The sequence below is a fragment of the Cataglyphis hispanica genome, chromosome 1, assembly GCF_021464435.1.
Source record: "Cataglyphis hispanica isolate Lineage 1 chromosome 1, ULB_Chis1_1.0, whole genome shotgun sequence".
NCBI classification, from domain to species: domain Eukaryota; kingdom Metazoa; phylum Arthropoda; class Insecta; order Hymenoptera; family Formicidae; genus Cataglyphis; species Cataglyphis hispanica.
The window spans coordinates 10,745,552-10,760,565 of record NC_065954.1 but is presented as its reverse complement, the minus strand read 5'-3'; the positions used below and the strand labels follow the sequence as shown (position 1 = coordinate 10,760,565).

The 15,014-nt window shown below is 32.4% G+C and overlaps 2 protein-coding genes across 6 annotated transcripts in view; one reads left to right on the top strand and one right to left on the bottom strand.

Annotated features, from left to right (window-relative positions):
- LOC126849519 (protein sprint) overlaps positions 1 to 15,014 on the top strand; it is a 186,554-nt gene that overhangs the window by 10,933 nt on the left and 160,607 nt on the right. The window lies entirely within an intron of this gene.
- On the bottom strand, positions 11,245 to 13,538 carry LOC126851327 (uncharacterized). Its single transcript, XM_050595189.1, has 5 exons — positions 13,413 to 13,538; positions 12,891 to 13,017; positions 12,325 to 12,440; positions 11,743 to 11,854; positions 11,245 to 11,412 (listed from the first exon to the last, which is right to left on the bottom strand). The coding sequence occupies exons 1-5, from the start codon at positions 13,452 to 13,454 to the stop codon at positions 11,321 to 11,323; spliced, it is 489 nt and encodes a 162-aa protein (XP_050451146.1). The 5' UTR covers positions 13,455 to 13,538; the 3' UTR covers positions 11,245 to 11,320.

Sequence of the window (15,014 nt, the reverse complement as noted above, 5' to 3'; positions counted from 1 at the left end):
GTGGAATAGGATCGCTATCGAGCTGAATCAGATCTCTATGCTTAACATGCGTGTCAAAACCGAGTATTCGTTGAAGTTTGTCGGAGAAATTTACATAATGAGTTATAGCGCATTTCTCTTCTTCACAGGAAAGTTTCATAACAATTTTACCACCATTGACAGTCTCGAATCGCCAAACGATATGCGAAGCCACGGATTCGGCTGTATAATTCACAGCATCTATAATATCTCGCACGGTCGAGTAAATACCCGAAGGTACTTGCGCTTTCATAGCGTTAATTGTCTTATCGCGCTCTGTAATATCGATGAATCTCATTAATCCTTCTCCGGCTCGTATATGTAAAAACTACACGGAAATTGAATCTCCGTGAGCGCTACTTCCCACCGACCGTGCAAATCTACACGCTGAGGTAATTCTGTGGTGAAACAAGTGGTTTTATTTTCCGGAAAGTAGCGCATGCTGCTATTGCTCGGAAGAACCATATAAAATTCATCCTCCCTCATTTTTATCTAAAATCTTTAAGCTCTCAGCGGGTATCCAAGAATCGAATTTTGAAGGATATCCTTGCCAGCTAACTAATAATTGTTTTTATTTCCACGACCCTTGCTTTTTATCACACGCTCGACGATAAATTCTTCCCCTGCAAGTCTTTAATAACCGGCGCTAATTCTTGTTCGTAAAAAAACCCGTCTATAACTTCACCCGCTAAATCGCTTAGTTCGTATACGCGCGGTTTTCTCCATTCGAGAACACGGTGAATTCGAAATATTTCTTCGCTCCACTTTGCCTCGTATCCTTTCTCAAAGGCTACCTTTGCTCTACTGACCCGTACAAAATCACCCGCGCTATATTTAGCCTTTTGTCTACGACCGCGATTCTTTTTCTGCTCGATGTCATTCCAACGACGAATCATATTTTCACGCGCTACACGTGCATTTTCTAGCGTAACGACTGCAGGCTGCATTTTGATGGTGGAGTGACGCGTGTGATTGTAAGCGCGAACGATATCCTGCAAAACATCTATGTAACGCCTCGTATTTTTATGTGTAAAATAACGCCACATCCGTTCCTTGAGCGTTCTATTAAATCGTTCCACTATAGCTGCTTTGATATCGGGATTACGCGTTACGCGAAAACGAATATCTTTTTCTTTTAAGAAATTTTGTACATGACGAGCGATAAATTCTTTACCTTTGTCGGTTTGCAGGTATACGGGTAAACGGTCATTGTTTCTCGAGAATATGCGTTGAAAGGCTTTTACTACACAGCTACCTGTCTTATCACGTAAAGGTTCTACCCAAACAAATTTACTAAGGGCGTCGATAACCGTCAATAAATATGAATAGCCGTCATTGTAGCTTTTAAGATTACGTAGATCGATCAAATCAGCCTCCCATAAGTCATCGATGTTTGTCACATTATAATGTAAACGCGGAAATTTTCGGCGCACTGGACGATGCAGCGTGTACGCATCTTGCGATTTAAGCCAGTCGATGACTTCGTTACGCGTGAAATTCGGTTTAGCAGCTCGCGACAAATTGGCCGTCGCTGAATATCCAGCATAATGCGAGGGATTGTAATAGAATTTTTCGAGTTCCGTCATTCGAGTTTGCTCCAGTCGAGTAAACCTTTTCTCTTCTTTGTCGGCGACAGCTCTACGTAATCTGTTAATGTTTTGTCACCCTCGTCCTCGCCGGCCGATATAAACGCCGTATCACCTTCGATTTCGCTAGATTCGTGCACCTTACGTCTACACGACTTTGAGCGCGCTAATGAAGTTTTCGGAGTGGAACTTCCACGCGGTAACGTGCTTTTAATACGATGAGATCGCGCGGCCGTATGTAATAAATCGCGATTTCCAATGAGATTGGAAGGTGTGCCTATGTCATGTAATAAACGCGCAAATTGAATTCTTCCGGTTGCTTTTACTGTTTTCCTTTCGCGTATCGCATCATTTATAAGTTCGGTGATATTCGAATCCATTATGACGTCACCGTCTATAGTTACGAGTCCTCGCCTATCCCAGCTAATCTTCGATGGAGGAATATCGATCAAATATTTTAATAGGGCGCGCGCTTTATCGCGATAAGTTTTCGGTACGTTGCTGACTATTTCTTTAATCATTTCAGCCGATTGTACGCGCTTTTTCCGAAACTACTGCTACTACTACTACTATCGACGCCATCACCACGCACGCTATCGATTAAATTTGACGTTTCCATAAGCTCATTATCATCGGCGTCATCTAAATTCGTTTCTTCGTTCTGCTCGACGTTATCGTCCTCTTCGTTAGCCCTTGTATTATCGCGTAAACGTTTTTCTGCCTCGCGAACAAAGTGAAGATAACGTTGAAGTACTTCTTTATACAATTTCCATTTTTGTCCTCATCTATAGGAGTTGCGAGATTCAAAATACGCCACATCTCAGCGTCAAGTCGCGACAAAGGTGTTCCCGGTGTCCGTACCGTATTATTAATAACATTTTCCGTATTTGATATTTCCATATTTTTCTTCGTCGGATTGTCAGTTGGTATAACGGGTGACACTTCCGGTTGCATACGCTGCATTCTCTCGAGATTTTCGGTAGAAATCAAAACCATTTTTTAGCTCTCTCCATTATTCAAAGTTCTATTGATAATTTGTATCTTTTTATTTTTTCCGGAAAAACACGATATAGACAGGAATTTTTCTCTTTAGTCACCGATAATCCTCGATAATACAGCTGTAAGTATAGGGCCGATAAGATATGGTAAAACCCACCTCGTTGTATCAACAATTTTCTTTTAGCCTTCCAATTACCCTCTTTTGCCGCTACACGCCGTAAAATCGTTTTATGTTTGCCTAAATGCTTCTTATCGCTACAACGAAGCGGCACGTTGCCTTTGAGTGTATTGAAAATGCATTCTTGAATACACTTTACGAGATTAATATCGGCCGTACGTAAGAATGCTGTTCTTTGATTTTTTCAAATGACACAAAGTTTTCAAAAGACATAAGTTTCTCTCACCGATAGAGCGTCTAGCATTCTTTATTGCTTTATCCGATGTCGAAGACGTCGAATTTTTATTACCCGCGTCTTTTTTCACCATTACGCTGCAATTACACGACTGACAAGCTGCGAACGCGAATATTGTCCTTTATACACCTCCTCCACTTCTATTATTCGATCTACGCGGAATGTAAGCGTAATGCAGAGTATCGTTGGGAAAGATACACGTGCGAAAACGATATTCGTCTGGAGTCGATTGTTTCAAATCGAGCAATAAATACCCGTGAGGTCTCGATGTAGCGTCGTAGTACGCTTCTTCCATAAATTTTGGATCATCGGGATATACTTGACGCGCTAGATGACGAATTTGTGCACGATCGCGTGGATTTTTAAAACTACTATGTAATTCGCGTTCAGAGATATGTCGCGTTGTCCGCGTCCTTGATGAAAGAGATTTTGCGAGATGAGTATAACACTGAGATTCTTATGATGACTTCCTTTGGTAAATAGATCTACGATAGCGTCGCACGACGATGATTCTCTCATAAGATCGTCAATTATTATTAATTTTGGCGAGAGCGGATCGTTGGAATAATCTTCCGGACGCGGTAATCCTTCGCGAAATTCAATTATATTTTTCTTCGATTTTATCAAAACATTATTAACGTAATCCGTCTTTCGTGCTCTTTCCTCCACCTTTTCCTCCTCCTCCTCTTCTTTTGACGCACTTGCGACGTACTGTAAACGCTGATACGCGTCTTGCCATTCTGCGTAATAAAATAAAATTCTCTCGAATCTAACATCGGACATGACGGATAAATATTGAAGAAACGTTTTACGAAAATTGTTTTTCCACATCCCGTAGGACCGCAGACGATCGACGTCCACGGATGTTTCCACCGTACGTCCATTTTGCGAAATGAACGATTTGGCATTTGCGCGCGCTTTCATAAATATAAAAAGTAGCCGATGATACTTAATGTTACGTAAAAATATGTACATTCGAATATTGCTTTAATATTGCTCGTGTATGCGAGGAATAATAAGCTTATCCGCGCTCCGGGGCCCACCGCGGCGGCCGCATGCTCGCGCTAGCGTTTCCGGTCGGCGAACGAGCGAAAAGTACCGCGGCCAATTAGCTGATAAGCAGCCGCGGAATCGACGCGAGTAAGCGTATTCGCGGAGGTGAGCTCGCGTCAGCGTTTTTGAGCACCGCTGCTTACGAGCTTGTACGCGGTGCTCTATGCATGCTTATGCTAAAAATAAGATGTTCGTCTAACGCGCGGCTAACGCGCAATATTACTAGGCGATAAAATTTTTTATGTTAATAGTAAAGGAGAGGGGAGGAAGAGGGGAGAGGTGATTAATAGGAAAGAAGTAGGGTAAAAGAAAATATATTTAAGTTTTTTAAGGTTAAAACATTCTATTTATTGAAAATAAAATTTTTCTTTTTATAAAACTAACAATTGCGCTTTAGTAAAATTATACGTACAATTTCATTAAAACCTAGCGAAAGCAATTCTTCGAATACAATATTAAAATATACGTCTAAAAATGGTAAATTATTTATTTGTGTTCGTACATCACGCTCGATTTCTTCAAAATTACCTCTAATTGTAAGTTTTATAATTTCACAATCTACGTAAGACGAGGGAAGTTTTAATTCTATTTCGTTAATCAGGTATTTGGAGCACTCGTTGACGGTGTCGGTAATGGGAATTAACCGTGCCAAATGAGCGTCCACACATCTTGCGATATCTTCCAGGCCGACAAAAGTAGTTTTCTGCATCACAATGGCGACGCTGTACGTTTTTGCTTCTTCAACGGGGCTGCTCCTCCGTCTCGTTATTATTCGCCGGTTGTCCCGCATTTTCCTTATAACTCACTATCACTGCCCTTGTTCCGTAAGCGGTTGTGAAGCCGATGGAAATATTGTTGATAATAATCGGACTTGGTTTGGATTTTTGATTCTCGCACAAATACTGCTTCATCTGCTCCATGCTGATTTGAAATTGCTGCCAGGTGTCGGTGTCGAGACATATTCCATCTGCATAATTGCCTGTTAATTTTACAATCGGTACAAAGCAATTTTCACTCGTCGCCTGCAATCCCACGTGAATCTTCTTAGTATACGATGCGTTAAGCCCGTACGTCGTCGATAATAATAAATATCGCTGATCGTTTCTTCTATCGAAGTCGGTCTTGAGGCCCGATTTGTTAATATCACAAACGTGAGTAGATTTAACAAAATCGGTTAGCTTTTCCGTTCACTGGATACTTTTTGCGGCGGCCATTTTTATCACTTTTTACCGAGAACTAGTTGAACACTGGTCACAACAACGACGAATACTTGTACCGAAGCCGAAATGAAGATTTCGAGCAAACTCAAATGAATAAAGTTCCGCGTTTTCTCGCCTTACTTATATACTGAAATATAAGGAAAAGAGTGGGAAAAATATGCAGCTAAATAATTGAAAAACAACGAATTCCCATATTTTCCATCCATTAAGAGTTAACATCTTTTTGTAAATGTTATAAATATTATATTTAAATGTAAGAAAATTGTACAAAACATTTCTGTAGCGTAAATAAAAATGTTAAATTTAATGTAAATGTTAAAATATTAATTTTAAATATTACCTGAAAACGTTCAATTTTTCCTTTTCTCTCCTTCCTTCTTTCCTTCCTAGACTCTGCGGCGCCATAGCTCTTTCAATCTCCGATAGCGTATCGCCTCCGATGACGACATCGCGTCTACCTGCGTTGCATGACTCGACCGGCGCGGACAATCATGTCCGATCATGAACGCTTCGTATTACGTTTGTATATCTTGATAACTGATAATTCCGCACTAGGTGATTTTTCTTTTTTCAGCAAGAAGGAGAGACGCGGGCGACGCGCTCGCTGCAGTTCGAAGTTTTTCCGTAAGGACGCTCGAAGGCGAGAGATACCGTATGTCATGCGATATTTTTCGATTTTCCACAGGGCTGGGGGAGAAGGAGGAGGAGGAGGAGGGGAATGCAATGGGACATCTCTGCTGTCTTCGGCGGCCGATATTTTACCGGCTTCTGACACCTCGGACATTTTGTCCACTTTCTCTCTCTCTCACTCTATTTTCTCTCTCGTTTTTCCAGCTCGTCGGAACCAATCAAACAGCCGGCAACTATAGGACAATCCAATCGGAGCGCTCGGTCGCCGGGCCGGAGAGACCTATTCTTCGCTTAAATGCCCCATCTAACTCTCACTCTTGTAAGATTTCAGTTAGCCCACCGCACTAGGACCCCGACCAGAAAAGCAGAAGACCCAGGTTCCAGCCCGAGTATTTCCAGCCCAGGAAAAAATAAAAAATAAAAAAACTGCCTCGTGCACGTCCACGACTCCCCCCACTCTTAAAAAAATTTTAAAATTAAAAAATCGCCTCGTGGACGTCCACGAGTCCCCACTCTTTTTTCTCAGGTACCTGCCCAGGGGGACAGGGGGGGAAGGGATCACAGCGGGGGGCTGGCGCCAAGGGGGAAAAGGGGGGACATTCCTGTCTCGCTATAGTTGCCCCTATACTACTCTTGGATGGTGACACCATGGGGAACACTATGTACCAGGCCTTGGCTTCGTGAGGTACGCGAGGAGGAGAACATGATGCCACCTCTTCGGTTTGGTTCCATCTTCCCGTCTTTCCTCTCTGATCCGTCGATCTATCTATCCTCTCTACGTGGTCGTCATTTTCGTGGGTTCTCGCGCGTGAGAGAGAAAAGATGGGAAGAGCCAGTAGAGGAAGTAACCATGATCTTCTCGTGTACTCCATAGGTCAGGCCTGTTATGTGTACTGTTGACATATTTTTTTGCTAGTTTCGCAATTTTTATCAATGTTGAGAACGTATATATATATATATATATATATATATATATATATATATTTTTTTTTTTTAAATACATACTTTAAGCTATCGATGATAAAAATTTATTCTATAGTTACTTTATAGCTTATATTATATTTTATATTTATTTTATAGTTACTTAAAGTTTTTAAATTAATATACGTATTTTGATGCAATTTGATCATGTGCTATAAGTATTTATACTTTGTTTAAGTCCATTTTACGTAACTTGAAAAATTTTCTTTTAAATAAATTATATAATTTATATTAATTATATATAGTATAAAATATACTATCTGAATTAATGATTATAAATATTTGTTTGTGTATTTTGCCGTGTGTTTTATTTTTTTTTTTTAAATTTTTTAGAATTAATTTAGCGTAAAATCTCTCTCTACAATAATTTTTATTTACGGTATTACGGTAGCAATGTTTATTTTTGGGGGAAAAAAGATAAAATTGTTTAATCGATGATAATACAATAATTTATTGCACTTATGGCGAAAAAATGAGTCTTAAATCTTTTTTCTTGTACGTTACCGGAAATAAGGAATGGGGAAGGAAGATAATTCGTAAATGCGCAACACACATCGAAAGCGTTATCAACGGAAACATATGAACGGCGATAATAGCGATATGCATGCACTGCATTCGAGTGTTTTTTTTCTTTTGTTCGTCATCCCATAAAGTATAATGTAAGATAATAATATAGAAATATTAAAAATAAATTCTTTTCGCTATAATAATATTATATTATTATAATATTATTCTAATATTCTAATAATTCGAATATTTTCTAATATATTCTAATATTCTAATATTCTAATATTCTAATATTAAGATATTTTATAAAGCAGGTTAAAAAGTATTTGGTCATTTTTAATTTCTCTCACTTGCCTTAAACGTATTTTATCTTCAAATATATTTTTGAGATAATATTTAATATTTTAAATTATTTTAAATTTGCTTTTTAGTAACTTTACAGCTTTATTATTCTTTTATTATATTTATTATATGTTAGAATTTAATTTTAGAATATTTATGTTATATACAATGCCAGAATATATAATTATATATATGAAGGATAAAAAGACAAGGAAAAAGTTCTGTTTATGAAAATTATTTAATTACAAACAACAGTTTCTCTTTTTGTCTAACAATATGTTCTTTCAACACAAAGTGTACGCCTATGGTGGTCCATGCGTCTAAAATCGATCTAGAGAGGCACAGACAGGGCATAGACCTCCCTATAGTAGCTTCACCATAACTTTTTCATATACATATGTTTCTGCACTTCAATTAAACAAAATTGTATTGAATGAGAGAGAGCATGGTTAGTACTACTAGAGAGTGATGAATATTTTGTAATTATATCGAACATTATTTTATAATATAGTCAATAAATCAAAATAGTATCAATAGAATTGATATTTTATTTTATTTTTTTAAATAAATATTTTATTACTTTTATGTGTACAGGGCGAAATGTAATGAGGAAATATAACAGAATAAAAAAGGAGATAATTCTTTATGCAAAAATAAATGGAAATGTATAATAAAATTTTATCATATGATATAAAACTTTGTTTTTTTTTTCAGTAAAATTAATTTTGAAAATTGGAAAATTGATAATATATTTATATTTTTTAATGATATTGTGTCATATATCGTCGAGTTTGTTTCAGCAGCAATTAATACAAATATGAAACAATATTTAGGACAATTTAAAGTAATTAAAGACACACTGAAGAAAAATATATAAAGAATAAAGATAATTTTTTTTTTAATAAAGAGAATGTACTTTTTTATATATTGTATATTTTTTAATAGTTTTAATAAAATAAATTCGATAATGTATAACATAGTATTGCTAGAGATTATTTAAGCTTAAAAAGCATAAAAACTTATTTTTAGTTATTTTTTTTTGTCAGAGAAAAGGTCTGTATACTTTATTAGTGTGTATGAAAACCATTAACGATACATATTTGCAACGATGCGGGTCCATAAATACGTTGTTGACCGCGTTCTGCTGAAATTTTCGCGTGATGGCGAGTTGTGATGAGGACGCTAACCATGCTCTTCTCTTAATTTTATGATAGCTCGTAATGGACGCGCCCGGCAAATTATTATGAGAAGAACTTTGCGTCATGTTGTCGCAAGAGAGTTTCCAAAATAATCCTGTAATCCTAAAGTTGAGAGAGTTTATAGTGTCTTTATTAGATACTATGCTATATTGAAGTATGTGTGTGTGTGTGTGTATCTGTTTATAGTATATATATATATATATATATATATATATATATATATATATATATAATACAATATGAACTTAAATGAAATTATTATTTTATTTCAACCATATTAAATACAGATATGTAATATATAGATACTGATGCACTATTTACTGTAAATAGTGTAAATGCATCTGTGTATGTCTTATCTAAAGCATATTACACGTGCTACAATTATGTGGAATAATTTGGGTCACCATATATATATTCAAATTGCGACGGTAGGAATTTTGCTGCAATTTTCGTGGCCGTTTTCATTCGCTTCATGCATTCCTTTAAATATGCATGCTCTGCGGAAATGTTTACAATTAAAAAGTGGAAACTTTGATAATGTAACATAAGTTACATCAATGTTATCGAATCGTACAATTTTAATCGAATATTGATTCTGATACAAATATTCTAAATATGTAAGAAAACATAATTCTATTTATGTGAATGCGCAATAAGAAATGTAATATTATATATATAATATAATATAATATATATATATTTATATATATATATATATATATATATATATATATATATGTATGTATATTTGTACAAAGAATATAGGAATAAATTTAATATAAAAGGAATAAATTTTTGAGTATATATATATATATATATATATATATATATATATATATATATATATACTCAAAAATTCATTCCTTTTTTATATATGCGAGTCTCAAACCTTACCTGAATTCTGATATACGACAGCGCATATATATAACAGTCTTAATATTAAAACATGGTATTATAATAAAAGAATTAAATTTTATATTGTTTATGTTTTTTATTTTGAATTGGCGCATTTTTTTACTTTTGTAGAAAAGACAGTTTTAAGCAATAATGTACATATTGAAACAACGCGCTTCTTTGTACAATTATTGTTTAAAGAGTGCAAAATACGTGAATAAACAATGCACAAATATGCGTATGGAACTTGTATTGTATTTGAATTATAGATACAATTTATTCATGAATCATATAAACGGTTTAAAGCGATTGTAACGGGCTATTCCGTTGCAATAATCTCGGGTGATTATTCACCACTTTAGATTTGAATATGCGTGCGCATTGACCGCGGGAGATCATAGGCGAAGCATGCGGGATCGCGTCCTCTCGTTCGGCTATAACTTAGAATGTTCACGGATCGGAATCCGAGCGATGCTAATTTCAACGTGGAATTTGCGCGGCATTCCCCTTTCCGGTCATCGTCTGGAAGGCGGTCCACCGCGAATTATATTAACGCTGCCGCGGTCTCAGCAACCCCTCTCGCCCTCGTTAACCGTTGTTAAAGTCGATTTCTCGGTTCTCCAAACCCTCAGCAATTCATTTATTTGAGAAATTATTTTACACAGACACAGTAACATTTATTCGTTAGATGTAATCATTTTTTTTGTCTGAATTTTATAAAATATTATTAAACATAATTAATTAATTTATGTTTTTCGGTGTACAATTGTAATATTTCTGCACGTGTATTTAAAATTTTTAATTCCTCATTTCTTTCTTATACATCGCTTATACACTTTGTTTAATATTTTCTAATTTTATATTTTATAATATAATTCAATACATATATATTCTTTATATATATATATATATATATATATATATATATATATGTATTAAGTAAATTAAGATTGTTATTTCTCCATGTGATAAAATAAGTAATCTACATTGGTCTTGTAATTTCATTTGCGTCGTGAAACTTTGACCCGCAGAGACCAACAATTATGCAGTATTTGCAAATATTTCCATCTAATGCTTTATGTAACGTTTTCTTACCCTCGATTAGAATAATTCTCGTGCTTTCGAGTTACTGCCACGACTTGGCAGTAGGATAAACTCACTAATCTTCTCATAATCTTCCAGATAATAGCGAATAATAATAATGAATAATTGTGGCATTTTTATAATATAATAAAAAATTTATTTTATTTTACAAAATTTTTATTTTAATCGATTTTGTTTTGGTTATTTGTGCAAAAGTTATTTCTCAATAATTATATATAAAATGTTGTACGAAGATAATGATTGCATTTTTGCAAAGAAAAGATTGATTTGTTATAAAAAATATAAATACATATGTATATTGTTTGTGTATCATTCTTGATTAAATTCTCTTTTTAAGTATTATATTAATTTTTAAATATAATATTAAAATTCTCTTATTGCATTCCTCTCATTAAGCGTCTCGTTTCCGATATTGCGCACTGAATCAACTTGAAAATTATTTCGCACTCGTTAGACTTGCTTTTAACTGAAACAACATGTAGATAGATAGATAATTATTACAATAAAGTAATACATAGTTTACTTTAATATTTTAGCAATAAAATAACAAATATTGCAGTGTTACAAAATTAAAAACTCATATTACATAAACTATAGCAATTAATGTTTTATTAGTAACATGATTGCAATTATTATTATAAATTTAAATTAATTTTTAATCACTTTTATTGCTACACATGAAATAGTTTAAGGAAACTTATTTATTGATATATATATATATATATATATATATATATATATATATATATGTAATATATATGTAATTAATTTTGTATCCTATAATTGATTTGCTTACCTCGATCAATACATATATTCAATATTCTATCCTGTTCGGGTTTGTAGCGATAATCTGATATGGAATTTACAAATTCCTTAAGTTTTACTTCATTGATGTAAATACTCGACATCTGGAATTTAAATATACTGATAAAATAAACATAATAATAAGTATATTAATATAACGAATAAAATCTAAATATAAAAAATTAATACTTTGTTAACATAATTATATAATGTTGCATAAATTGAATAAAAATACGTAAATTATTTGACTTAAAAACATGTAATTAGTAATGGGTAAATAATTAGTAAGTAAATTAAATAATTAAAAATGTTTAAACTGATTGAGCCGTACAACATACATACAGCTAAACTCATAAATTAAATAAATCAAATATTTTTCTTTCATGAATTATTTTGCAAGAAATTCAAAAAATAAATTATTTTTATCATATGATATATGTATATATATACACACACAACAATATAACAACAAAAAATTAACAGTATATATTTTATACAATATATAAATATATATTACTAATATTATATATTAATTTATATATTTAATTAATATTAATATTTTTTTAAATCTTACCAATTCTTTTTTTTGTAACAGACAAGCACCTAAACAGCCAACTTTTAAAATTGATTTATCGATATCTATTGTTTCAATATTATCGTCTACAAATTGGTCCAATCTCATCAAATCTTCTGGAAAATACAAATTAAATGTAAACGGATTAATTGGCGTTATTTCTGCTTATCATTAGAATGATCTTTCACACACACTGATAATATTTGCCAATTTTGTTCTGAAATTCTTTATATAGCTCCATAATAAAAGCCCGTAATTAAGATTATATATATACAATATATTAATAAGTTGTATACAATAATAATTGTGCTAGCGTTATTTTTGAACACTTATAATTGTTTAATAAAACATTTTCGGATATAGATTTATATAAATTTTCTTCACCTACTCTACTAAACTACTCTACTAAATTTTCTACCAATCTCTTTAACGCGTTGTATAAAGATGTCTTGTATAATGTGATATTATGTGTAAGTTATTAATTTTAAAACTGTAACTACATAAAACGGGAAGAAGATAATTTTAGAACCATTTTTATTGTGCCAAATAAATTTACCAGATCTTACCTTTTATCAAAGAAGTATTTACATATGTTTTATTTATGCAGATCTGTACATCCGTTTTTGACATTAATAAAAATTGTGCCATTCTCTCGGCAATATCATCATCGATATCACCACTGAGCCCCATTGTCTATAACATAAAAATATAAGAATAATAATTAACAAAAAAATTATATAAAAAGAAATTTGAATTTTTATTTAAAGAAAAATAAAAATTTATTTTTTATATCGTTTATATTTTTACCTTTTATATCTTGCAAAAGAATTAATAATTCTTTATTAATTCTTATTGTTCTGAATAATGTTTTTATATAAGATTGATAAAAATGTCTGTGTGACAGTAATTTTTTCTTTTTTGAGAGAGAAGAAATTCTTTACGATATCTCTTATATTTTTTTATTTATATTAATTTTTATACTTTGTTATCTTAACTTTTTTCATTTGACATTGATGATTTCTCATTGATAATGTTCATTTAAGCGAAACTATATTTATACTTTGCTTATAATGAAAATAGATATTTACAAAAGCGATAAATAGATAGAAAACGAATATTACTGGCTGCATGGTTTCGTAATTATTTTCTATACGTTTTTGAATGATAAATTTTGCGATATCTATTCGCTCGTTCAACAATAAACTACTGTCGATATCTCGATGTACGGTATTTATATGCTATATATGATGATAAAACTATTATGATTTCTACGTATTACTGAGGTTATCACGCGTGACATTTGCGTAGAATTGTAAGACAAGATTTTTCTCAGTCGTCGTATACTGCGAATATTGGTGTGTTGTATTTATATTGCTGGGAAATTAATTTATTAGAAGAATATTAAGTGAATAAACGTAAAAAAGAGATGTATTGACGTTTAAAATATGATTAATGTTTAGTATAGTTTTGGAATTCCAAGAAAAGAATTAAGCTTTGTCAATATATGTATAGTGATTAGTGATGTTTGAAATGTGAAAAATAGTACATTTCCCACAATTTGCTTGCGTATATTATTGTTTGTTTTCTTATAAAAATATATTTTAGAAATATCCGTTTAAATGTGTTTTGTGTATGTGTGTGTCAAAATATTACAAATATTTTATATAAAAATATAAAAAAGAAAGATTAATGTTTTTAATGTTTTTATTATGTGTATAATCTTATGTTGACTATTAGCAGAGTTATAAAATCCTGAAATCAAACATATTTGTTATATTTGTTTACATATTTGTTACACTAACTTTAATATTTAGTTACAAGAAATAAGATAGAGTTTTTATGGAAGTATGTGTGGTGATGCTTGTTGATTTATATTATAATCATATACCGGGTGTCCCAGATCATTTGGGACAAGTCTCGTGTACAGATAGAGCGAATCAAACTGAGAAAAGAATTATTATTGAGTAAAGTCTGGTCAATTATCACCGGTCTTTAGCCGGGTGGTCGGTGGACCACGCTGTAACAGCTGAGCACTCACGCACACTACCAGGCGCCCGGTTAAAAATCAGCGATGATTCGCCAGACTTAATAATAATTCTTTTATTAAGCGTTATAGAAAAAAATGATAGAGTTTTCGACTCAGTTTGGTCCGCTATCTGCACACGAGTATTGTTCCAAATGATCTGGGATACCCTGTATATTTAATCATTAATAAATTTTGCTTTTTGGTGTTCCATTTATTACATTAAATTGTATATTTACATTTTAATCGAAATTTAATTCTTAAAAGTTTACAAATCATGTTTTAAATTTTAATTTTATATTAATATTTTGATTTTAATTAATTAAAAAAATTTATATTGTAAGTTTAAATATTAATAATATCTTAAATTTTTGTGAAAAATTAAAAATTTAGGTTTTAAAATTACAGAATAAAGTATAAAAATAAAATGACATACAAGAATAAAATAATAAATATAAAGAGTAATAGGCAATAAGAGCCAATACAATATGGAATGCGCAAAAAAATATAATAAAATTATTAAAATATAAAACTAAAGAACAGAATATAAAAAAGGGATCGAAATATTTGCGTTTTTTAGTTTTATATTTTAATAATTTTATTATATTCTTTTGCATTTTTTATATCGCGCTGGCTCTTTTTGCCTGTTACTTTTTATATTTATTAT